Source organism: Wolffia australiana, chromosome 9, assembly GCF_029677425.1.
Source record: "Wolffia australiana isolate 7733 chromosome 9, ASM2967742v1".
Lineage (NCBI taxonomy): Eukaryota > Viridiplantae > Streptophyta > Magnoliopsida > Alismatales > Araceae > Wolffia > Wolffia australiana.
The window spans coordinates 11,460,259-11,487,397 of record NC_135843.1 but is presented as its reverse complement, the minus strand read 5'-3'; the positions used below and the strand labels follow the sequence as shown (position 1 = coordinate 11,487,397).

The 27,139-nt window shown below is 40.5% G+C and overlaps 2 protein-coding genes across 9 annotated transcripts in view; both read right to left on the bottom strand.

Moving 5' to 3' along the window:
- Window positions 1-6,670, bottom strand: part of ABA3 (molybdenum cofactor sulfurase (LOS5) (ABA3)) — a 50,965-nt gene extending 44,295 nt beyond the window's left edge. For 3 of the 7 annotated variants that reach the window (XR_013582633.1, XM_078581386.1, XM_078581388.1), the window contains exons 1-4: window positions 6,438-6,669; window positions 6,263-6,361; window positions 6,089-6,147; window positions 5,306-5,466 (exon numbers count right to left, since the gene is read on the bottom strand). Coding sequence is in view for 3 of the 7 variants with exons in the window: in XM_078581386.1 (XP_078437512.1) it covers window positions 5,306-5,466; window positions 6,089-6,147; window positions 6,263-6,361; window positions 6,438-6,549 (431 nt within the window). In the remaining 4 variants the exon portion in view is untranslated. Of the gene's footprint in view, window positions 1-5,305; window positions 5,467-6,088; window positions 6,153-6,262; window positions 6,362-6,437 lie in introns of those variants that run through there. The other 4 variants (XR_013582634.1, XR_013582635.1, XM_078581389.1 and 1 more) reach the window with 3 other exon arrangements.
- A 13,622-nt stretch (window positions 6,671-20,292) lies between these two features.
- LOC144707674 (uncharacterized) lies at window positions 20,293-24,103 on the bottom strand. 2 transcript variants are annotated; one of them, XR_013582504.1, is made up of 6 exons: window positions 23,803-24,103; window positions 23,051-23,184; window positions 21,653-21,729; window positions 20,895-21,058; window positions 20,719-20,815; window positions 20,293-20,587 (listed from the first exon to the last, which is right to left on the bottom strand). XR_013582504.1 is itself a non-coding variant. In XM_078580895.1 (5 exons), exons 1-5 carry the CDS (start codon window positions 23,903-23,905, stop codon window positions 20,387-20,389), a joined length of 642 nt encoding a protein of 213 aa, XP_078437021.1. In that variant the 5' UTR covers window positions 23,906-24,096; the 3' UTR covers window positions 20,293-20,386. The 2 variants fall into 2 exon arrangements, 1 of the variants encoding a protein (XP_078437021.1); XM_078580895.1 differs by lacking the exon at window positions 23,051-23,184 and having other exon boundaries at window positions 23,803-24,096.
- Between the last annotated feature and the right edge of the window lie 3,036 nt (window positions 24,104-27,139).

The window sequence follows — 27,139 nt, the reverse complement described above, 5'->3', positions numbered from 1 at the left end:
GCATTGTCGGACCGGAACCGCTGAATAGTCCGGCCAAACTGAGTCTGAAGCATGGTGCAGAAGGCTTGAACAGTCGAGGAGACGGCGCTCTTGGACGGCAACAAGTAGGTCCACGTGTAACGGGTGGCCTCATCAACAAAGATCAAGAACCACCGGTGTCCCTTCAGGCTGGCCTGTCGCGACGGACCCCATACATCGCTATGAATGCGATATAAGGGAACATCACTGTGAGAAGTCGACGGAGGGAAGGAGGCCCGGCGATGCTTCGCCAGTTTGCATGCATCACAAACAACAGAAGAGAGGTCCAAGCCAGTACACAATGTCGGAAAAAGTCTTTTCAAAACATGGAAAGACGGATGCCCGAGCCGCTGGTGAGTGAGTAGAAGCCGCTGCCGGCGCTGGTCCTCGATCACAACAAGCACCGCTGCACCGGGTCCCCACTGCCTCTCGTCCAACAGCAGTAGGCCATCCGAGCGCCTAATTCGCAAAGTCTTCCCCACCTTGTCAGTCAAAAAGATCCCATCAGACTGAATGTGGAACGAGCAATGGACCGCATCGACGAGTCGCTGCAGTGACATAAGTAAGGTCTGAAGGGACGGAACATGAAGGACGTTGTGAATGATACCAAGGCCATCCACATGGATCGACCCGATACCAGTCACGCGAAGTCGTCCCCCACCCGCCGTGTGGACAGCTCGACCACCAAGGTGCCGCTCGTAGGACAGAAACCGGTGGTTGAACGGGGTCATATGCTCTGTGGCCCCGTATCAAGCACCCAGGTGGTATCCAAAGCGAAGGGAGCTTGGAGGGCCGAGTGTCCACAATACCACTGATCTGACTTGGGAAGGAAGAACGCACCGAAGTCACTGAAGTGAGCCACGGTAGGCTGCGAAGAAGACGCGGTCTGCAGGGCAGCCAGCTGGGAGCTGATACGGGCAAGTTCGGCAGTCAGCTGGTCATTAGTCATGGCTGGATGGCTGGAGCTAGAGGGCGACGGGGCCGGTGCCTGGGCAAGATGGGCTCTGGCTGCGGGACCGGCGAGACGGCGAGGCAGGAGCTGATGACGACGAGGGGCGGCCTCCGATCCCGGTACTGTCCAAAAATTTCTTGATGCACCGGGCCTCAAGATGATTCGCTTGCCGCAGTAGGAGCAAACCACCGGTGCCCGAGAGCCCGAAGAAGGCTTGGGCAGCAAGGAGGTTGCTCCGTGAGGGCGGGACAGGAGGGCAGCACTCGCGGGGACTCGGCAGGCAGGTCCAGCAGCGGGCGTTGACGGCGAAGGCTGCTTTCAACCTCCGTCAACTCCTTAACCAGACCATCAAGTCCGGAAGAGGAGTCTGGGAGTGAAGAGCCAGCGCGGACATCCGCATATTCCGGATTCAGCTTGTCGAGAAATGACATGTAACGGAGCTTGAGAGCATGGCGGCGGTCGACGCACGGATCCCCACCGGCATGTAATAGTCCACCTCGCGCCACAGGGCTTGGTGGGCAAGGCTATAGTTAATAATGGACATGGTGCCATGTCGGAGTGCACTCGCCCGCTCAGCCAAAGTAAAGATCTTCCAGTCATCAGCATCATGCCCGCAGTAGCGACGGGCGTGCTCCCAGATCTCCCGCGGAGTCGTCAGGTGGAGGAACTTGTCATAGACCTCCCGAGAGAGTGTGAGTCAAGAGCCAGGAGTGGACGGCACTGCTCGCACTCCAGGCCGGGAAATGCGGGTCCGTGACGGGAGGGGCTGGCAGGTGAGATGTTTCTGGAGCAGACGGCGCGCAGAGTGTACTCGGCGAACTTCAGCCACGACATCAAGTTCGGAGCACTGAGACGGCAGTTATCCGAGCCGGAGGGAGAGGAACACCGATTTCGGCGACGGAGTTCCCGGGCAAAGTCAGCCGCGGTGAAATCTGCTTGGGTTGACGTCGGGGCGGTGGATGCAGACGGATCACTGCCCATGCTGGAGGTAGTCGACATGACGGCAAACAGCAGCAGCGGCAGCGAACGAAGAACCGAACACGGTCCGACACTGCTGGCGGACAGTAGTTGCTGGCGGGCGCGGCGCGCAGGCGGGAGACAGCTGCTTGCGGGCTGCTGGCGGGCGCTCCGTGCGGGCGCTGCTCGCGAGCGGCAGTGCGCGAGCGGGTGGCGCTGGCGGGCGCGTCACGCGGGCGCTCCTTGCGGGTGCTGCTCGCGGGCGGCTGCTTGCGGGCGGCGGTTCGCGGGCGCTCCTTGCGGGCGCTGCTCGCGGGCGGCTGCTTGCGGGCGGCGGTTCGCGGGCGCTGCTCGCGAGCGGCAGTGCGCGAAGCGGCGCGCGGCGCTGCTCGCAGGCGGCTGCGGGCGGCGGTTCGCGGGCGCCTGCGGGCGCTGCTCGCGGGCGCCTGCGGGCGCTGCTCGCGGGCGCCTTGCGGCGCTGCTCGCGGCGCTCCTGCGGGCGCTGCTCGCGGCGGCTGCGAGCGGCGGTTGCGGCGGCTGCTCGCGGGCAGCAGCGAAAAATGCCCCCCCCCCTTTTCCCAAATCAAGGAAGCAGGGAGAGGAGATCCGCGAGCAAAGAGCAGATTGAGAGGGTGATGGTGAAGAAGAAGGGAAGAAGAAGAAGAAGAAGAAGAAGAAGAAGCCCGCACAAAGGCTTAGGGCTAGAGATGGGGATCAAGAGCTTGCTCTGATACCATGTTGAACTCCATGCTAGGGCTTGGAGGAAGGAGAGGAATGAATTCCTTAACTAGAATGTACATGAGGAGGGGTATATATACCCTAGGAGAGAGAGAGAGTAGAATATGAGTTAGTGATAAGTGAGGGAGCCTAGTGGGTTTATAGAACATGACCCACTAGGAGAGGCCTCTCACTAACAACTTTTCTTGGCACGAGTTGCTGTATCCGGCTTTCGTGAGGGCAAGAACTCCCGATTCGGAGGTTCTTGAGAGTTTGTTAACCTATCGCTTTCTCTTCTTCTCTCTTACCCGCTCCATCTCTCCTATTCTCCTCTCTATCCCTAGTCCCATTTCTTGATTTTGTTAGATTCCATGGGGATCGTAACATTGGTATCAGAGCCGAAGTTCTTGCAACCTGTGGCAACAGAGTCGGATTCATTCGCCAGCATCCAGCGATGTCTGCAAAATGTAGAGCAATTATTGTTGGAATTGATGCAAATCTATGGTCAACCTCAACCAATCAAGAAGGAAAAGAAGATTGCAGTAATCGCTGCCGTTTCTGTCATGTCGTCAGTTCCATCCACTGCTGATCCAAGATTCGCTACCGTCAACACCTCATTTGCAGAAGCTGCATCAGGCGACGCTCCAATTTTGTCGCCACCAACACATCATCTGCAGAAGTCGCACCAGGCGAAGCTCCAACAGCCGCTCCAAGATCCCCTGCCGCAGACACTTCCTCTGCAAAAGCTGTATTAGGTGACATTCCAACAGCCGCTGCAAAATTCGTCACCGCCAATGCATCATCTGCAGGAGCCGCATCAGGCAACGCCAGAACAGCAGTTGCCGCTCTAAGAACTGGCGCCACCGACATTTTCTTCGCTGCTGCCACAACCTCCATAGACGCTGTTGTTACTGATGTTTCTTTTGCCGCTGCTGCATCCTCTATAGACGCTGCATCAGGCATCGCTCCCAGATCTGCCACTGCAGAAGCTACATCCGTCACCGCTTCAACCATCGTAGCAGTGGTGTCCGCAAATGTTGTCCTGCCTGCTACAAAGGCAATTGTAAATACATTGGCAAAAGCTCCAGCGACTAAGCAAAATGCAATGGCTAGACCTGCAACCCTAGTCGCGGAGTCCACCATGGCCGCCATATCTAACACCTCCAAAGATGCCACTGAAGACTTCTCCTTCTCTGCTTTCAACGAGATGCAACCATGGCTACTACCGCTACTCAGCCTTGTACTGCAGAGGCTAAGGCCCTGCCCATTGCTCCATCCACTCTCGTGGATTCGATCACAGTGCCACCGACACATTAGTAACAATGACTGTCCGTTGCAAACTAGGGTTCACGAAACCCATCTGCCGGAACGGGCTGCACGATTGACCCAAGCGCTAAACTTCGGGCCAGAGCAAAGAAAGGCCTGCACTGGGCGCTCAAAGTTGGGCCCACCTCTTGTGGCCCAAAAGGGGAATATCATCCACGATCTAGGGCCACAACTGACCCAACATTTTTCTGTCATGATCCAGCTGAGATGCTACTGCGGTCTGCTGCCTCTGCGCTGCACGTCACTCCATCTACAGCTGAAGTCACCATCACATAGAGCTCTTCTTCCAGCGTTGCCACCACTGCACTACCTGATGTCATCGACATCCGCTGATGCCATATCCTTATCTTACTGTGTCCGTCAAGTCTTTCATCTTTGCTGTGGCCGCCACCATGATACACAATGGCACTGCTATTGCACTACAAGGTGGCACTGTCCCTGTGGGAGTCATCACTGCCTACTTTCAGTTTCCATGGATCGCCATCTTCAAGCCGCCAGCCAAAGCCAGCAATGCTTTCTACATCAATACCATGGCTGCAGTTGCCACCATTGGATGCTCCTCCACCGAAAGCAACGCCATCATCACCTCTGCTTTCAAGGCATCATTCAACCCAATCTAGGATCCAACTTGACCCATTCCTAAGTCAACTAGCGGTCCAATAATGGATCCAGGGGATCCTCTTGAACAGCTTGAGGACAAGCTGTCGCCGATGGGGAAGTATTGTTAGAGTCCTGATGAGATAACCGATTCTTGAAATTGTAGGGTCATAAATACCCCCTTGTAAGGTCATTAGAGGGACTTTTGATGAATGATTACCCTGTGGTTTCTTGGCATGAGTAGCTGTGTCCAGCTTTTGTGAAGGCAAGAACTCCTGATTCGGAGGTTCTTGAGAGTTTGTTCACCTATCGCTTTCTCTTCTTCTCTCTTACCTCTTCCATCTCTCCTATTCTCCTCTCTATCCCTAGTCCCATTTCTTGATTTTGTTAGATCTCCATGGGGATCGTAACAGGTTTTCTCATGAGTTTCTTTTAAGAAGATAAATGTTTGTTGATTCTTGGTCAAAAGTATTGAGTTAATACACAAGATAAAACTCCAAGATTTCAAAAGTCCAAGATAAAACACTGTTATGTTCAAAGATTAGATGCACAAATCAGAAACCAAAAAATACTGATATCAAGACTAAAATCGTGTCCCTGTACAATGACAAGCCAAAATATTTCAAATATTTTGCTATCCACATGTAACATGTCTTCTGCAGCTGAACCTTGTAAAAAAACAAAATAATAAGTATAAAAAAAACCATGAAAAAATCCAGTAAACCAATAAAAGGATACTCTCTGATGCCAAGGACACTATTATGATTCTCGACTGTATACGCGTAGCAGCTTTCTTCACTCCAAGGAAAGGATTCCCCAATGATTTTGAGCCCTGCGGTTGCTCCAGAAGTAAAAATGCACGCATATTCCGTCGATGAAGCATTACACAGTTCGAGGACCTGTAATCAAAATTACAAACCCGTAAACTGCCAGAAAATCTGAGGAAGATCGAGGCATCATGTCCATATTAAGTCATTTTGGATGTATTTCGGTTGGTCCTTCCTGGATACCATATGTTGCCAGAACACCTCAATCAAATTCATCATTAACCAAACTACCTACCAGGGGTATATTCTGCACTTTCGCCCATTTTGATCTTGGGTTAATTTCCTTTAAAAAGATGTAGCTCTCAGTCTTTCTCTCGGTCCCTTCCCTCACAACCATACACCCTCGTCTTCTATGATCGGTCCCTCCCTCAAAGGGACAACTATTTCACCATAGATACAAACTTTATCTCAGTAATATTTAATCCAAATTTATGACATTAAAGTGCAGACTTCAACATAACAGCACATGACAGGTAAACATTAAATTTTAATGTGGCCACCTATGATTTTCATGATTGTACAGCCCCCAGTTGAAACCTGAAATTAATTTAGAATACTTCCTCTATCCCTTTTCTATTAACCTTAAAACTTCGATCCACAAGCAAGCAATTAAATTCAATCAATCATGAAAAAATACACCTATAGAATTTAAGTAAGGCCAAAGAAAAGCAATTCAATTAATCATGAAAAATACCTGCCGGCGAGCTCTACTAATGATATCAGACGTCGCCATACTCGATTCGCTCTGGCTATCTATACTTCAAGAGTTAACGGCCAAAACTAAAACAAGCATCCAATTAAAAAACCATAATCAACGGCGAAATAAAAATGTAATTACGAGGAAAGAATGTTCAATTTTTTAGGATACGAGGATTCCCATAGATATTGGAGGTGAAATCCTTGGCCACAGCCTCAATTTGAGCATCTGAATACAGAGTTGCCCCGGCATGGTCTAAATAAACAAGTCCTGATTGAAATTTAAGCCCAGATTGTATAAGAATCTCTAAGGCTTTGAGCAAACAAATGAAGAATGAATTTCATACCTTCTAGTCTCTTAAATTCGGATGCTCTGATCTCTTCGACGCTCTTTTCTCCTCCAGGGTATCCGTAGAACTCGCCGAATTGCTTCAGGAAATCCTCCTTTGCGCTTTCCATTGCCGTCCCGACTCGATCCTCTGTGAATGGAGAATCGAATTGGGAAGATCAAATCAAATTGGACTGCGGAGATTGCAAATTTCCAATTCTTAAACCCCTCTCCATGGCATGATTTCCGAGGATTCGAACCGTATTTATAGGCGCAATTCTACAAAAAGTTCTTAGAATGTTCCGATTTGTAAGAAATTATGATATTTTAAACATTTTTAAGTCTTTTCTGTTAATTAATCATAAAAAATTAAGTCATGCAATTGTTTCTAAGTTCCTAAACTACTGCATATATTAGTTGTTTGAGTGCATGGTTTTCAATTCTTTCAGGTAAATGGCTTTTGGCCATGTTCATGAGCAGATTTGAATAGCATCTTACTAAGTTATAATTTAAATTTAGGGAACGGCAGCCATCGTCTGTCACATCACACGTCGCGGTGAAGGCAACGAGACGGATCACGTGATTGTGATGTTGACAAAATTAGGAACTCGTGACGGTGCCGGTGCCGGTGACGGATGATGAACTGGGCGTGACGGTGACGTGATGGTGACGGGGGGGCCTCGGAAGGGTGACGTGACACGACGGCAGTCACGGATGATGGCCGTCATGAATTTTTAAAAATGACCAAAAAAGCTTAAAAATCATTAGATTTAAGCTTTTCGACGGCGTAGATTTCACCACGTGGCGTCGCTAACTCAATTTCATGGCATTTTGCAGAAAAGTCCTTTCATTAATTCACGCGTCCAAAGAAAATTGGAGATATGCCCCTCCGATTCTCTCTCCTCCACATGGTTGTTGTTCACGTCACACGTGACGGTGACGTCGTCTGGTGACGGGAACGTGACAGGGACGCCTCAAACCGTGAAGGTGACGCGAACGTGACGGATTTTTCTGAAATCCTCGGACGTGTGATGGGACAGTGACGTGACAAAAGTATCGTCACGTCATCGTCCGTCGTGAATCGTCATCTGTCCCGTCACGTTCGGGGCGTCACGTCCCGGACGTGCAATTCCCTATTTAAATTTACTTGGTGCGTTCAATGAGGTGTTACTGGTGTGACAATGAGGTTAGTGTGTTCGATCTAATTTCTCACATTTGTCTATCATATTCATGTAAAAGGTTATATTCTTAAAGTAGACACAATTTAGAGCTTCCTACAGCCACCAGCCATAGAAATTCCTCTACCAACATAAGTTAAAACTTTTTTTTGGTGCCACCAGCACCAGCCACTTAGATTTTTCAACTGGGGATTTGTTCAACCCTGTGTAACTTTGTGTTGAACTGGCCTAGATAGTCACCATTGCATACTCCTCTGGATCTGGTGGTCCAGACACTCAAATACAAACACAATGGTAAATTGGCTGGTCTTAATTTTTTAAAAAAATTAATTATTTTATGATTAAGGGTTATATTGCATTTGAGTGAGAATGCCTAAGTATTTGTTTTGATGAATGCTCAAAGTAGATTATGCCAAAACAAACATCAGCCAATGGGTTTGAAATAATAAAGGCATGTTTACTAATGTTTGGATTTATGCATGTTACGATAATCAACATCATATAATTCAAACTATGCAACTCTAACCTGGATTCGATTATAACCTTCATGTATATGAGGACATATGATGTTGACCATCTGGTAAATAAGTAAAATCATCTTGTCAGGATTTGAGATTTGTATGAAATGTTGAAAAAAAGTTCTAATGTCGTTGGTAAAATAATTATATTGATTGACCATCATTTGACCAATTCAAGATAATGAACAATGTATATTTATCTACTTACCTTAAGTATTTACATTCAAATTAATGAATTATTTTATAAAGCCAATGTATTTCTGAATAAAATTGAGACCTTTTTATATATTAAACAATATAATTTCATATATATACCAAAATATGTTGGGTTTTTTAAACTCGAAAATCATGGAGGAGCTACAACGATTGGTTCTATCTTTAGGGGCGTATGAAATAAATGGAAAATATGTACTTATGTAAGTTCAAAATTGAAGCAGTTTTCCTATCATATGTTTCTCCCTCATATTATACACATTTCAAATTTTGCTGAATGTGAAAATTTGCACTACAAAGAGAAAACAGTATATCTTCTGAAAAAAATTCAGGTTTTTTATGATAAAATTTTCAATACCATGTTTTTTTTCTAAGATCATCCCAGACCAATAGGATTTGCAATCATGTTTGTTGGTTCAAGTTTGAAGAAGTTACAATGAGGTCTACATTGTGACCTCAAATTTGCACCTTCAGTGATTTTGGCCTGAAGATCATCACATGGATATTTTTGCTAATCTTTTTAATTTATTTAAGTGAAACATTACTTATAAAAGTCAATAATATCTAGAGTTTAAAAATAATACAGAACAGCCAAACTACATGATGATTTATGGTTTAATTACTTAAAATTTTGTGAACAATTATTTATTTATTTTCTTCAGGTTTCCTGAGTCTATGGATTTATTCATAATTTTTCATGTAGTATTTTGGAAGCTTTAGGGAATAGGAAGAAGCATCCATAAGCACTCCGTTGAAATTTCACATGAAGAATCCTAATGTCCCCATGTTTTTAAATAGTGGTAAGTTTGATCGTGAGGACTAAAAAACGATCACGATAAAGAAGGAGATCGATAAAAAAAAGCAGACAATAATAGAATGAGAATAAAGGTAGAATAATATATGTTTAATCATCTAAATATACCTAATTGAATATTCAAAGTGTATTCGTTAAAAAAAATTCAATGATTATTTATTATCGGATATCGTAGAATACCTGCCTTGATGGAAATGATTATATATATAATAGTGCTTGGATAAACTAAATATGAAGCCTTTGAGTGGGTTTCAGTTAGATTTGCGGGTTCAACTAGGTGAAGGCCTTGGGTGGAACAAGATAATGCCTTGGGGGTTTATTCTAAGGAGGTCAAGCATATCCATTCCATAAATGGCTTTAAGGGTCAAGGATGATGAAACTTCACCAAAACTTAATATTCTTGGCATCCTTATAGGCTTTATTTCCAAGTGTTTTGCTTGGGGAGCATTCACACAAAAGTGGTTAGGGCTCATCATCACCTTGAGTTGAATACCCCCAAACAATGTTAAGGACTATCTTAAGCTCCCTTAAAAAAACTGAGTATACCGTATCATTTAATTCACTCCCAATGTACGTACACGATATTTCACACAGCTCACTAGATTAGAATGGATAAAATTTCAATAACCTAAATATCACCCCCTCTCTTACATGGACCATAGCTACTTATACAAACAGTAGTTAATTATGTTACTGTTCCAAAAAATTATTGAATTTTTCTTCCAAATATTATAATAATTTAAGAATTTAGTAATAAAAAATAATTAAAATTTCTATTCATTCAAATTAATTTTCTTTCTAGTTTGTTTTGATTAACTGAATGTCATTATAAGAAACATATCAAACATCCCAAAAAATATAAAATAACATTTCTAATTACAAAAATAACATTTAAAATTTAAATGCACGGATGTATTTATCATTCATGTCTTGAGGAAAAATATTTAAAATTTTTATTTAAATCCAAACCTTAAAAGGACTTTTCAACCCCGGATTAGGGTTTATTATAATTCCAAATATAATGATGACTTCTACCCATGTTGTTCTTTCTATCACCTCTAATATTACATGATGAGAGTTCAGTATCTTTATTTAAGTGACAATGTATTAGAAGGTCAATTTTTTATCCATCATGATTCCTTAATTATTATTTGAAAATATGAAAATCATTAACATTTATCATTATCACACATCTTGAGCGTCATCTGACTGGCAATATCACCGAGCAAACCATCAAGTTCAATGTTAGTGTCAGTGAAGTAGTTTGGCTACTAATATCAAAATCCTTCTCTATGCATTTGGCTAGATATTCATACTGCATTGAAATGAGAGTGAGGAGTGAGCTCCTAAATCCCAACATGGAATCAGATGCTGGCCAAGAAGAGCTAGGAGATAATGTTGGTGGTTATCCCTAGGGTTTCACAATTTTATAAGTGATGGTGCCCTTCGCTTTCTTAGAGATCCTTATAAAAATTATTAATAATAAATATTTAATGATAATAAAATGCTAAATAATTTTAAATTATCAACTGAAAATGATAAATCATTTATATAAATCAACTTTTTATTTTAACTCAATGCATGCCATAACTAATTGATAATCCATAATTTGGGTTAAATAAGTCGTTTGAAGGCTCTGATTTTTGCAACCATATTTATAAATTTTCCTTAAAATAGATTAAGGCTCAAATCCACAAGGAGAAATTCAAATATATTTATAAATAATTTTTTTAGGTGATTTTCTATTTTTTTGGAATTTTCAAGTTCCCATATAGGGAAGGACACAGTTTGGTCTCAGTTCGATTTTGGAATTTTCAGTTTGGTCTCGGTGTCAGTCTGGGTTCGGTCTGGTCTGGTCTTCGGTTGGATAGTCATTGTTAACTTAACTTGGTCATCTTACTACATCTAATGTCACGTCTGGTGCTGAAGCAGTGTTGAATAATGAGAGAGTGAGAGGGGATATTGAAAGAGTGTGAGAATAAGATAGGGAGAGAGTGACACTGAGATAGTGAAAAGGCAGTGAGAATACCAAAAGAAAAGAGGGTGTGTGTGTGTGTGTGTGAGGGAGAGAGAGAGAGAGAGAGCAGGTAAGATGGAGAGAACAAGAGAGAAGGAGGAAGAGAGTGAGAGATGGAGAGAGGGGGAACGAGAGGGGGGGAGAGCCTGAGAGGGAAGTGAGGGGGAGAGAAGAAGAGGGAGCAGGCGAGAGGGACGGAGTTCAATAGAGAGAGATTGCGAGAGGGAGAGAGTGCGTGAGAGAGGGAGAGCAAAAGAGAGGGTGAGAGAGAGAAAGGACTAGACGGAGAGAGGCAAAGACTACGAGCAGGAGAGAGAGTGACAGACAGGGGGGAGAGAAAGGGGGTGACAGAGAGCGGGAGAGAGAATGAGAGGCTTGAGAGAGAGGGAGAGAGGAGGAGAGGGAGAGCAGTGGAGATTTTGAGAGAGAGGGAGAGAGGGAGAGAGAGATGTTGAGTTCGGTTGAACTCTTTGTGCGAGCGTGACCAGAAGAAATGCGAGAAGATTGAGAAGAACATGTAGAAAGAAGAAGAATGAAGAAGATGCAAGAAGGCAAGAAGGAAAGTGATTACAATCCTTTTATTTCCCGCATCGAAAAGAATACATGCATCTTCTTATTTATAGAAACTATGTAATAACAATATGAACGTTAATCTGTTCGAACAATCCTGACCATTATAACAGGTTATAACAGCTATACTGGATTGAATCCTAACCATCTATCTGTTCCCTATCTGTGTTGAATTGTAGCCATCTATCTGTATTGAATCTATGTTGAATCCTAGCCGTCTATCTTTTCCTATATTTAATCCTAGCCACTAAATCTCTTAACGAGTATAGGGTACGTGTTCGTCTATTACTAGTCTAATCTTATGTTAAATCCTATTCGTCGTCGGTTCACTGATGTGGCAGGTGAGCGGTGATTAAAACTCCTCAATAGAGATGGCCTTGAGAGAGAGGGAGAGAGGAGGAGAGGGAGAGCGGGAGAGGACTTGAGAGAGAGGGAGACAGGAGGAGAGGGAAAGTGGGGTGAGAGAGTGAGGGAGAGAGGAGAGGGAGAGTGGGAGGGAGGGTGAGAGAGAGGGAGAGAACAAGATAGAGAGAGGTGGAGAGGGAGATCGGGAGAGAGGGAGAGCGGGAGAGAGGGTGACAGAGAGAGAGAGAACAAAATAGAGAGAGGAGGAGAGGCAGATCGGGAGAGAGGGTGAAGAACGAGATAGAGAGGGGGATAGAAAGAAAGAAAATGAGTGGAAGATAATGAGAATGGGATCAATGGAAAGAGGGAGCGAGGGATTGTGGGCGAACGAGAGAGAGTAAGACCGGAAGAGAGAGGGAGATAGAGAGGGGGGAGAGAAGGAGAGAGAGAGAGAGAGAGAGGAAGAGCCGGTGAAAGAGTGAGGAAGAGAGAAAGGAGAGCCGGAGAGGGTGAGAGAAAGAGAGGGAGAGAATGAGATAGATAGACGGATAGAGGGAAAGAAAACGAGAAGGAGAGAGTGAGAACAGGCCAGAGGGCAAAAGGGAGGGAGAGTGAGACCGGAACAGAAGGAGAGAAAGAGAGGGAGGGAGTGAGAAATCTCGGAGAGAGACAATAATAAAGAAAGAGATAGAAGAAAAGGAGCTGAAGAAAGGAGAAGAGAAGAGACACCAAGAATGGTGATTAAAGGATCACCGTATTCCTCAAGAATTATTGTTAACATTGGTTGGTAATTTATAGTATCATATAATAGAAAAATTATAGAAACATGACCTTTTGTAACTATTTCCGTTGTTTACAACAGGTATAGCCATTAGAGAGCGTTTTAATCCTGACCATCATAACTGGGTATAACGGTCACATTTGATTCAATCTGGACCCTCGATGTGTTTCCTAACTTTTATTTAATCCTAGTCCTCTATTTTTCATCCTATCTATCTTTGAACTTAGATTTAATCCTGACCGCAAAATCTCTTAAGGAGTATAGGGGTGTGTGTCAATTTCTTACTATCTTATCTTGTTTAGTCCCTATTGATCTGGCTGCTGAGGGGACCGTCGACGTGGCAAGTTGGCTCTCTCTTAGGGGAGTTTTCTGAGTCCTCAACAGAAAGAACGAATGGGAGAGAATGAGAGTGAACGAGCGGGAGAGAGGGAGAGACAACGAGAGAACGAGAGACAGATAGAGGGAGAGAGAACACTCAGGCGAGAGGGAAAGAGGACGATAGAGAGAGAGAGAGAACGAGCGGGAGATATGGAGAGAGGACAAAAGAGAGAGAGAGAGATAAAGGAAGAAAGAACAGAGCGAGAGAGGGGGAGAGGGAGAGGGAGCAGGTGAGAGAGAGAGAGAGTAAAGGTCTTTGGTCTGGTTTGATGTGTAAGCCGGATCCGGACCAGAAGGTTTGGTCAGCCCTAAAAAGCCTGACCGATCGTCTTATTTGGTCCAGTCTGACCATGTCCCTCCCTATTCTAATAAGAGGAAAATCAATGAAATAAATGAAAATTAAACAAAACTATTTTAAATCAACAAAATAAATATTATGTCATTTTAGATTAGTTTTAATAATTTAATATAATTTTTAGGAAATTTTCAACACTTTTTACAGCAAAAAATAAATTTTAAGGTTCAAGAGAGCCCTTGGCCGCCCTTCATGTGGCACAATTTGTGGGTGGCCACGCTCCTCTGGATTGCAGAATGTGGCACCAATGGGTAGTGGACAAAAAAATTTATAACTTTGGCTACAAGAGGATTTTTTAGTGTCATTTGATGAATTGGAAAGCTTGAAGTCTAGGCTATCCACCGAAATGTTTACCTAGAACGAACGAATAGAAAATTAAATAAAAAATTCAAGAGATTACACAAACCTTGTTGGCACTTCCCGCAAGGGCGGAGGAGTGCTCTATCTCCAAGAATCTTGATCACCCTTGAACTCTCTCTCCCAAAATTTTGTAGAACAAGAATGGTTTTGGTATCTCCTTTCCTTCCATTTGTATCCCAAATTCACCATTTTATTTACCTAATTATTGTATTTCAAATAAAACTCGAAGAATATGTGAGAACGCTACTTAACTTAAGGAAAGAACTAGGGCTAGTCTAAATAAAAGTAGACTTAGGAAAATAAGTCATAAATTTCTTATTTTATCCTTCAATGGTGAATAATGCAAGTGAGAATCTAATTGGTACAAAACAAGTATAAATGCATCATTTAATTGATTAATTTTATCTTATCACTAATACATTTCAGAAAACGATAAGGTTACCATAGTCCAAAATTTGGACTACTGACCCAGATTCTTGTAGTAATCCACCTTTTGCCTCTCGTGCTTTATCGTTGTTTTTTCTATATTCTTGTCCATATGGATATCATACGTCCATATCATTCCAGAACCTCCATGAACATCCAAAAACTTCTCCCATCTCACAAGATATATCACTCTTTACACATTGCACAATAATGTACAATTCTGCCAATTGTTGTGTACCACCTGCTTTGTGTGTGAACCCTAACAATTCCCATCTGAAAAATAGGGGGAATATATGTTAGCTATTTTAAGTCATTTTTAGTGCTTAAAATTCCCATAATAATTCCAATAAACTTATTAAAAATTATTTAAAATAATGGCTTATTTAATTTATTAAAAAATTGTATTTAGTTTGATTTTAGTATCTTCTAAATTTCTAATAAAATCATACAAGTCAAAAATTATAAAAATTTCTAAATTACAATTTCAATACCTGATATTTGTGGTTTACACCTTATGAGTTTCCAAATGATTTTGATAATTTTTGCTTAAATGTGAACCTTAAAATGATATTTTTTAAACTGAATTTTTTAAAACCCATCACTAACAACTTAACAAGGTAAAATGATAAAGAACATAATGAAGACACAACTCACTCATAACAATAATTGAATGGACAAAAATATAACACCTAAATATGGAAGCACCTAAGTTAGCAGCCAATACAAAAGTACTAGTAGCAGAATCTTTCATAATCAATACTCATGTAATGACGCTTTCACTTAAATATCACCATAATATAATCCAGGATTACTGTTTTGTTTCTATAACAAAACCATGATTTATATATATATTCGTCTTCATCTCTCTCATTTCATCTCGATCTAGATTTCTAAAACGCTTTCATGGTATTAAAGTCATAATAAAAGAGACCACTAAACTCGAAGGTCTGGTGCATAAGCCATCATTATCTCAAGCGATGAACATCACTTGTTTCATTTGGAATCATTCTCTCTTTGAAGCCGGAAAGTTATAATAATGAAACCTTGACTAACTCGACTATTCCCATTCTGAACAGACACAAGATGATGAAATAAGTTAAAGATGATCCGCCACCAACATTTTTGTGCAAAAAATTAGTCAAGTTCAGCCTAAATCCTGAATATGAAAAATTGGTGGATTCTAGATCAAAATATATATGCATTTATTCATCCATGTGTCTTATAAGAAGATAAATCAGTTGTCTAAGAAGAATAACAACTAAAGAAAGAAAAAAATTGCAGCACAAGTTCAATTAGAAAATATATGTATAATGTTCAATGATGAATATTATATTTTTTCTCAAACCTTACTGATGAGATCTAAGCATTTGTAAAAGCTCTCCAAGAAGGATAACTAATACTTTAAGTTTTAATATGCTTAGACAAAGAATATTTACCATTTTGTGTTAGTATGAATTCAATTAATGAGTATTTTTAGCCAAGCCAAATATGCTCAAATGCTTCTCTCCAACAATTATTCACCCACTACTCCTGCTTTGATAATTGACCTCTCATAATGAATGTGATGCACTGAAACATGCTAACAACTAGATATTCTAGAGTTTATGTGACCACTCGTGCTTCTACCTCAATTACACTTGCTCTTCTTGCCTCTGATAACCTGTCATGGTCAATCAACTCGAGTGCCTTACATTCATCCCATACACAATGTTCTATTAAGGATGGTCTCTTATATCAATTTTATATTACCTCAGTGACAAAAATGACACCTAATTCCGAATCCATACTCCTTCAAGATGTTCTATACATTCCCAGTTTTCGCATTAGTGTCTTATCCATCACAGTCATAACTTATTCCTTTAATTTTTTCTCCCCTTTTGTCCTTTTCAATATACACTTTTGGGTTTTTAGGGCTCTCAGAATGAACCGAAGACCTATGGGGACTAAATTTAATCATTATTCTTGCAGAGTTCACTTCCTTTTATCTTCCTCGGATACATTTCCCTTTCTTGGCCATCCTTCTGTTTCCAAATTTGAAAAGCTTTAACTTGGGCTTGTCTCACCTAGTTCTTAAATGCTTTCTTTCATTTAGTTAAACGCCATTGTTCTTCATATCCTTAAATCAGGGGCATCTCTTGCTCTAGGCCTAAAGACATCATGTGTTGGGTTGTTTGGGGTCCCTCGCGCCTGCCATCTGACTTTTGTAATTTTTATCATGTAGTCTTTGTGCATGATTATATCTAGGTTTCTTTGGTTTCACTCCTCAAGGACCAATCCTAAATCTGTACTGCCACCCTATAATTTCTCCTTAAAATTCTGACTTCCCATATTCAACTCTTTCCTTAACAGCAGGTTCTGGGGGCCGAGTTTACGAGTAGGAGAAGATAAAAAGTCAATTCACAATATATGAATGAAGAAATTACTGAATGGCTTATATTCCATCATGGGTGACTGAGGATATTCACAATTTTCAAAGTCAAGGGCATCATTCACCAAAACAGTTACCCATAAACCTCCCAAAAAAATGGTGATACCAAATGCAAACTCCAGCATCTTCTTGACATGATTTAGACTCATCTCCTTGAGATGAAAGTTCCTCACTACCTATGGAAAATGCTCTCATGAAAGCCTCCTATATCATAAACTACCAACCTTCTTTTACGCTTATCAGCATAGTTCCCCTACATTGGCTCTATCCTAATGCCACCCTATTCTCTTTACCTCCTTGAGTCTATCTTCTTGACTTCTATCACTACATTATCTTCTTGACCTCTATCACTAATGTCTCCTTTCTTGATAACACTTCCTACATCACTTTGACCCTAATATCCTTGTATCCATCATGTCCCTTTCCATCACCATTGCCTTTTTTTCTGGCACATGCTTAACTAACTCCTCTCCACCATATGCAGATTCCCACCCTCCACTGCTCCAGCCAACCTTGATCTTCCCATCACCTTACAAAAGGGTAAGCATTCTTCTACACTTCACTTTGTCTCTACCTTTTTATTCTACAACCACCTGCCTCCTACCTTCTGAAGTGTTTTGCACCGAAGCGTTGTCCACCGAGTCATTGCCCATCCATACCTTGAGGCATTTTAGGTGCTTGAGTGGAAGGCTGACATGGATAATAAATTTCATGCCTTGTAGAACTGGGGTACATGGCAGCTTATACCTTTTTCATCTAATGCTAACATTGTGACATCCAATAGGGAGTTTACTCTTAAATACAGGCTCAATGGCTTTATTTCTTGTCACACAGATCAGCTGCTTGCTTGGGGATTCTCCTGGGCATATGGCTTTGCCATTCAGAAACCTTGTCCCCACTTATTCATGTAAACTCCATTCGGGTTATTCTGTATATTGCCATCAATTAGACATGGTCTCCCCATCAGGTGGATATTTCAAATGCCTTCATATATGGAAGTATCTATGAATAGGTGTTTATGGGGAAAATTCTAGCATACATTGTTCAAGGAGATTCCTCCTAGGTGTTTGTGTCTAGGTGTTATAAATGACTTCAAGTAGAGTCCCTGTGCCTAGTTTGTGGAGTTCAGTAGCCTTCTTTGTACCTATGTCTTCAGTCATGCATTATTGACCCTATTATGTTTACAAAGATGAGAGATGGTCGATTTTCTGTCTTAGCATGTTATGTCAATGACACTCTCTTAGACTAGTGGTGATGAGGTAAGTATCAATGCTATGAGAAAGCAGTATCTTCATCACCACTTTGTGTTGTGGGACTTGGAAAAATCTTGCTAATTCCTTGACCTCCATCAATAGATTTCACTTCTAGAGTCGAAGAGAATCCTTGTGAGTGAAGGGTTGGTCTAAATTTTGAAAGTATTCTTCACCAGTGATGTCAACCTATATCGCCATAAATAGGTGTCTTGTTTTATCTAACCATTGTTCCTAGAAAAGGGCTCAACTACAAGCGTAATATTTCATCTTCGCATCAATACTATGAGCTCGTATAAGTATTTGAGGGACAACAAAAATCAGAAGCCTACTATTGGCTACTTTTCCTATTTGAGAAGAAACCTAGTTACCTTGAAATCACAAAAGCAAAATGTTATCCTTCATTTTAGTGTAGAAGTTGACTTTCAAGTTATAGCCAAGACTACAACTTGAGATGTTCTACTCACACTCTCTGCTGGATAAGTTTGGCCTTACCACTCCAGTACATATGCCTACACATTGTGAAAATCAGGCAGTGATATTTATTATAAGTAGTATCACCTTTCATCAAATCATAAAATACATTAAAATGAATTGTCATTAGATGTGTGCCATGTTTTTACAAGTTGTCATCTCTGCTCCATATGCGAGCTCCTCCAATAAAATAGTTGTTTTGTTTACTAGGAGACTATGAGGAATGTCCAATGATTTCTAGTGTAAGATGTTCGCTATGTTTGAACGATCCCATCTGTCAAATTTAGCAGAACTAGTGAAATATATTAAGAGAAAATAGAAGGAAAAGGTGAATTGATAATTATTATTACTTCTTATCTTTTCTAATATAAGATTTATGTCAATAAGTTGTGGGAATAATGGATAAGCAAAATAATAATTATGACCCAATATTGAATAAATCTGGAAACTATATTGACATGAGTTGATATGCTAATTAAGCTTTTATATTTTAATTATATTTGTGTTTGAGAATTAGAGATATTAGTGGATCAAAAATAAATTTTTTTAGATAATTATGTTGGATTGTTCTTATAAAATTAGCTACAAGAATCAAAAGGTTTTATTTCTTTTTTAGTATGATTTGGTCAAAATAAATAGATTGAATGTTGGAGATTTTTCAACATTATACCAAATATGATATATATTAGGCTGGACAAATAAGGGTGAGACTTCAATGATATTTTTATGGTTCTAAACTTGAAAGGTCCCCATCAATGTGATTAATTGAATAATTTTATTTTTTTATTTTTTAAGATATTTATAAGACAATGATTAATTCCGAGTGCTAAATTATCTTGGAAATGATATATTATTAGTTATATGTGATTAAAGTATCAATATTTTCAGGCTTAATAAAATATTTGAGAATATCACTTAATTTAATTGAAATTGAGAATATAGAAATATTAGTGAAAATAGAAACTCTCTTTGTTCAATTTATTAAATCTAATGAAAATAGGTTGAGGTTAATAAGGGAGCCTTGATATTGAATTTGAACTCATACGGAGGAAATAGGTGATAAAATGGGATTTAATTTACTTGAGCTCATTGTTTGACTGTAACTGAATAAGTTGTTTTTTCATACTCATTAGGGGCTAAAAATGGTTGAGGTACCTTGAAAATTTGAGGACTCATTTCTTTGTCTTGAAGTGATTTTGGTATTTTCCTTTGATGTGTATCACCCTATTTCAGAGGGTTTTGTCTTGTGGTTGTTGAAACATTTATGGGAATGTATCACTAGAAATATATGATATATGTTCACATAGAACATGATTCAGGGACTAACCTCCAACCAGATCAGAAATAAGGGTAGGATCCAACTCTTATATCTCAAAACCATGATCAATTTATAACTGGGTAGCGGATCTACTTATATCAAGTTATTGTGTCTCAAAGTACCTACTTTTATTTTAGTTTAAGCCCAAGCTAGAAAAACCAAAAATAATGATTTAAATCACAATGATATATTAAATATGTTACTTATCTCACCCCGTGAAGAAATTAATTTGAAAATTTTAAACAGTAGGCAAAAGATGTGATCATAATATAATAAAGAAGTACCTCCGAACATGAGCAAGATAATTCAGGTTTTTTTCATGAGCATTTGACGTATCATTAAAACAATTTAGTTAGATATTATGTGTAGAGATGAATGTCCCAGTTAGGCTGTGATAAAATAAATATATTTTGTTTAGATATTAGGAGGATGATTCCGTTCAAGCGGCCTCATAAATACCATGATTGAATACATGATTACATACATACTTCTGTACATGAAAAATGATGGAGTTTATAGATATACTAGACTGTAGAGAGAAATCTATGAGATGGAAAGCTCTAGGTTAATATATCCTTGACTGGGACCAGTATCATCCATACTAAGATCTTGATCGGATTGTGCACCCTCTGGTCTTTCCTTTCCACTTCTTTGTAGAGTGGTAGGTTGTAAGGACAGACTTAACGGGTTTGATTCAATGATTGTCCTTGCGCCCTTCTTCAAATGCGAATATAGTTTTCCTCTCTGCACAATATAATAGAGTAAACACATCTAGTTTTCTGCATAAAAATAATAATATATTGGATTGGTAATAATATAAACAAGATTTGTGTAAAGAGAAAGAAGTATTTTATAAATATAAACTAAATATCTACCTGATTGTCCTTGAAATCTGCACTTTCAAGAATGTAGGTCTTGTGTTTTCCATGTAAATGTTTTCCCCAGTCATTTGAAAACATCTTGAGTGGCTTGCTGAAACAGTTTCACGTTTGAACCAGATGATATTTCCCTTTATTCAAATTGAATAAAATTTAAATCAGTTATGACTTACTGTTTCTGAGGCACATCTAGGGTAGAGTTTATGATATGATGAGGGAGTTCATGACATGATGCTGGAGGATAGAGTTCTTCGTATGTTGGTTTTCTTGTTTGATGTGACTGCTCCCTCGGCAATATTCCGTTATCATTTCCATGATTGTTAATGTTTCTGTACATCTGAAATTTAAATAAAATGTACGAGCATTAACTAGTTGTAGGACTAACTTACCTCAGTTGAAATAAGAGGGCAAATTTAAGATAAAAAACATTGCGCTTCTCAATTTCATAGATAAACCAGAACTATACGTGAACTAACTTCAAATGAATAATGTGTTTAAGTTCACTACTTAATGTGATATTACTTAATATACACCTTTCATATGGAAAGCATTTTTTGACATAACCTTAAACTCCATAAAGATGTCATTAAACAGTATTAAGCTAAGAAAATGGTTTCACATGAATAATAGTTCTATACTGACAGGCTGCGATGTGTTGATGATAATTATTGAGTCACATGCTTAATTTCTGTAGTTATATAAAATCTTTAAAATTGAACAGATTATAGAAAATGGAAGATTAAGACCTTATTTTCATTGTATGATGCTGATGATCCCAGTAATTAAGCATATATGAAGTTAAAATTTACTATCAGGATCAAATAAAGATTTTGAATGGAAAACGTCTCAAACAGGTGACCACCACAGGATAAATAGATAAAAATTAAAATATCTAACTTATCCATCTCGTTTTCTGCATCCTGTTATTTACCTGAAGGTGGCTCTTTACATGAGATATACTCACTTCTTTCGTGTTCATTCTCTGTAGTATCCTCTTCGGCGTTGCCTCTGTGAAAAGGTAGATATGAACATGAAAATGTAGATCATGAACATAAAATTGGATGCTTGGCGGCATTATCATACACTCTAACGTGCATAGAACTTTATAAAGTTATATAATAATATCAATTAACTAAGTTTATCTCCCGGGTTTTTTAATTTATTCAGTACACATTATAGTTGGATGATATGCAATGGATATTGAATTTTCTTGGTATAGATTGATATTTGATTGTTGGGTTAGGAGAATAGGAAATGTAACATTAATGAGAGAAGAGGGAGTGAACGACAGGAAGAGATAACGAGGAGAGATTAGAGGGACCGAGAAGAAAAACAAAGAAGTGCCACGCGCGAAAGAGTGAAGATAGAGAGTGAGAGGAGAGAGAAAGGTATAGAGAGAGAGGGAAGTAAGTAGAGAGAGAGTATATTGAAAGACGGCGACAGAGAGTATAGAGAGAGACTGAGGGGGAGAGTGCACAGAGAGATGGCGAGAGAGGAACACACAAAGAGAGACAGAGAGACAGATATAGAGAGGGAGAGAGAGGAACACAAATTGAAAGAGACAAAGAAAGAAACAGATGGTAGACAAAGAGAGGGAGAGAGAGAGAGAGGGAGAGAGAGGGAGGAGGAACACGAAGAGAGAGAGAGGGAGGGAGAGGGAGAGAAGAGGAACATGAAAAGAGAGAGAGGTAGAGAGAGAGGGAGGGAGGGAGGGAGAGAGAACATGAAGAGAGAGAGAGAGGGGGGGGAAGGGAGGGAGGAGGGAGAGAGACGAAAATGAAGAGAGAGGGGGGGGGGGTTGGATGGAGAAAAAAAGAGAGACAGGAGGACATGGAGAGAGAAAGAGCTATATGCTCAGTACACAGAGAGTTTGAGGGAGGAAAAGGGATAGAGACAGAGAGAAAGGGAGAGGGAGGGAGCTGAGGGAAAGAGATACACTTGACAGAGAGAGATATATGTATAGAGAGAGATAAAGATAAATATAGATATATAGAGAGAGAGAGAGATACAGATAAAGATAGAGATATGTATAGAGAGACACACAAATAAAGATAGAGAGAGATATGTATAGAGAGAGACACACAGATAAAGATAGAGAGATATGTATAGAGAGACACACAGATAAAGATAGAGAGAGAGAGATATGTATAGAGAGACTGATAGAATTCTTGAGAGGATCTTCAACCTATCTAGGGGTAGTTTTGGCATGTTAGCCCATAGGGGTATTTCAGTCATTTGGCGACTATGTATTTCCTTTAAATAGGGATGCCCTCCCTTTAGGACAGCAGCCAAGAAGAAAGAAGTCTCTTGTCTCCGCTCTCCTCCTCACCGCATCTTCAGGCGGCTCGTCCTCGGCCGATCTCTACCCCCTCTGCTCAGCCTTCCCCCGACCATTCCCGTTTCTCCTCTCTACCCCAGGAACTTCTACCTTACCTTGTCCTCCAACCTGCTCCCGATACGAACCTAGATCAAGGTTCGTATAACACAGATAAAGATAAATATAGAGAGATAAAGATAGAGAGAGATATATGTATAGAGAGACACACAGATAAAGATAGAGAAAGATATATGTATAGAGAGAAAAACAGATAAATAGAGAGATATATGTATATAGACACACAGAGATAAAGATAGAGATATGTATATAGAGAAAGAGAGAGAGAGAGAGAGAGAGAGAGAGAGAGGGAGAGAGAGATTCAGATAAAGATAGAGAGAGACATATGTGTAGAGAGACACATAGATAAAGATATATATATATATATATAGAGAGAGAGAGAGAGAGATTCAGATAAAGATAGAGAGAGAGAGAGAGAGGTAGAGAATAACACAGGGTATTAGCCCTTGGCAAGAGAGAAATACTAACATCAGAAGATGGGGAAGAAAGACAAAACTTCAAAAAGATGCAAAGAGAAGAGAGACGTTTCAAGATGGCGATGTAAGAGAAATATAGCGAGGGTAAGTTCAAGAAAAAAAACACCGAAGAGCGTAGCCGGCGAGCATGAAAGCAAGAAAGGAAAAAAAAAAATCGAGAGAGACGAAAGAGGATTGGAAAGAAAGAACAATCTTGCCGTTGCAACGTACTATTGTGGCCTCCGAGGAAGTGCACAGCCTCCACGAAGCGGCGGTGAAGCTCTTCGGTCCATCGAAAGCGTGGAGCCTCCGATCGATTGTAGCTTCTCCTCATCGTTCTCCAGCCGAAGAGAAGGTTTCATTCTCTCATCTTTATACACAGAGAGATGTCATTGACGTCGTTTCCTTGACGGAATAAGTCAATACGATATTCTTTCTCGCTGCCCGTCAAAGGCCAAACAGTCCAACCCTTCTCTAAACCACTCTATGGACGGGGTTAGGCTGCTCTCTCGCTCTCTCTCTCTCTCTCTCTCTCTCTCTCTCTCCCTCCCTCCCTCTCTCTCTATATATCAATCTATCTATATCTTTACCTCCCTCTCTTTCCCTCTCTCTCTATATATCAATCTATCTATATCTTTACCTCCCTCTCTTTCCCTCTCTCTCTATATATCAATCTATCTATATCTTTACCTCCCTCTCTTTCCCTCTCTCTATATATATCAATCCATCTATATCTTTACCTCCCTCTCTTTCCCTCTCTCTCTCTGTCTGTCTATCTATCTATTTACCTCCCTCTCTTTCCCTCTCTCTCTATCTATCTATATCTGTCTCTTTACCTCCCTCTCTTTCCTACCTTTCTCTCTCTCTCTATCTATCTATCTCTTTACCTCCCTCTCTTTCCCTCTCACTCTCTGTCTATCTATTTCTCTATCTCTTTACGTCCCTCTCTTTCTCTATCAATCTATGTATCTCTCAACGTCCCTCTCTTTCTCCCTCTCTCTCTATCAATCTGCCTCTTTACCTCCCTCTCTTTCCCTCTCTCTCTATCAATCTATCTTTTTACCTCCCTCTCTCTCTCTCTATCAATCTATCTATCTCTTTACCTCTCTCTCTCTCTCTGTCAATCTATCTATCTCTTTACCTCTCTCTCTCTCTCTAAAAGTCTATCTGTCTCTTTACCTCCCTCTCTTTCCCTACCTCTCTCTCGATCTATCTAACTCTTTACCTCCCTCTCTTTCACTGCGTTTCTCTCTCTCTCTCTCGATCTACCTCTTTACCTCTCTCTCTCTCTCTCTCTCTCTCCTTCCCTCTCTCCCTCCCTCCCTCTCTCTCTCACTCCCTCCTTCCCTCTCTTCCTCCCTCCTTTCTCACTCTGGATAGCCAACCACTGAAATATAAGTTGTGCTTAATACTTTTTTGTTGGATTAAGCTTATGGGGGTTCCCTTATGAAACAAGAAACATGGGCAATTTAAGGTTCTTCTGACCGACGACGTGTCGAAATATATGGATCTGTTACACTGCTTGATTTTCTTATACAGGTTAACTTGTATCGTTGACAAGAAAAATTTAAACATGGAGTTCAATCTTGATGGGAGCGTTGATTAAGATATATTATATTAATCTTCTGGGCATTTAAATGACTCCCTTTGCACGGCCCAAGTTCAATGGAGTTTGACATTTAAACTTGCCATGTCTAAAGTCAATCCGCGGAAAGAGGGGCCACGATGAAAGAAAATGGTCTACCCATTTTATAATATACATATATAAAGAGAGAGAGAGAGAGAGAGAGAGAGAGAGAGATGAAGCTAGGGGAGTAGTTGGATGGAAGTAATAAACAACTATTTAAGGAATTTTCGAAGTCAATTCCGGTAGGTTTGAAAATTTGAAAGATAGATCATAAAGAGAGAGAGAGAGAGAGAGAGAGAGAGAGAGAGAGAATCTGGTTCATCACGACAATTCCATTCGACGCCGTCTTTACATTGTTTTCCACTCTGCTCGTCTCTCATCCCTCCAAGTAAAATGCGATCTTTCACTCGTTGTCCTTCTCATACGTTACCAAATATAATTTTCGTATCACGTTCTGTCAATGACAATTTTTCATGTGCTGCCGTGCGGATCTCTCTCTCTCTCTCTCTCTCTCTCTCTCTCTCTCTCTCTCTCTCTCTCTCTCTCTCTCTCTCTCTCTCTCTCTCTCTCTCTCTCTCTCTCTCTCTTTATCTCTCTCTCTCTCTCTTTATCTCTCTTGCTCTCTCTCTTTATCTCTCTTGCTCTCTCTCTCTCTCTATCTATCTATCTATCCATTTATATCTATAGATCTTGCTCTCTCTCTCTCTCTCTATCTATCTATCTATCCATCTATCCATCCCTCTATATATCTATCCATCTATCCATCCATCTATATATCTATATATCTATATATCTTGCTCTCTCTCTCTCTCTCGATCTATCTATCTATCTATCCATCTATCCATCAATCTATATATCTATATATCTTGCTCTCTCTCTCTATATATATATATATCTCGCTCTCTCTCTACCTATCTATATATATATCTCGCTCTCTCTATCTATCTATCTATCTATATATATCTCTCTATCTATCTAGATTTATATATATAAATATCTCGCTCTCTCTCTCTTTCTAGCTCTCTCCCTCTCTCGCTTTCTCTCTCTCCCTCTCTCTCCCTCTCTGTCTCTCTCTCCCTCTCTGTCTGTCTGTCTCTCTGTCTCTCTCTCTCTCTCTCTCTCTCTCTCTGTGTCTCTCTCTCTCTATATGTCTCTCTTTGTCTCTGTCTCTGTCTCTCTGTCTCTCTCTCTCTCTATCTATCTATCTACCTATTTATCTATCTCTTCCTTTCGCTATGTCTATTTATCTCGCTATGTCTATATATCGATCTCTCTCCCTCTGTGTATCTATCAATGTATCCATATCTCTCCCTCTCTCTTTTTCATTCGCTCTCTCTGTCTCTCCATATCCCTCCCCGGTCTCTCCCTTCTGCCTCATTCTTCCTTCGTCCTTGACTTCTATATCATCATGGTATTCATTATTCAGACATTCTCCATGTTTCCTTGTATGTTATTCATTGTATCTCTATATGATTATGAGTTTTCATCTGTTACTTTATAATATGAATAAAGAATATCATTCTGGCGTGTTCAAAAAAGCTTGATTTTGGTTCTCATGCCCAGGTTTCGTCTAAAAGGTTTAAAGGGGAAGTAAACCAAGGGGTATATTCTTAAGGATGAAAGAAATTGACTACAAAACATATCTAAGACCATAACCAAAGTCAACATACACAACAGAACTCATGGAACTAAGAGCTCTGCAGAAGTCTGCTAGGTTGACAGACATGATTTCATTAATCTCATGGGGCAACGAGAAGGATGTGTGTGAACAAAGGACTTGACCCCTTTAATAATCAAGAGATGAATTAGTCCTCTTCAGTTCAATTGCATTTACGTGATTGAAATATTCATGTAGAATAACATTATCTATTCATGCTCCTGTGAAGAGGATGGCTGATCCTGTAACCTTTTGTATGGAGATGCCAAGGATAGATAGTTAGT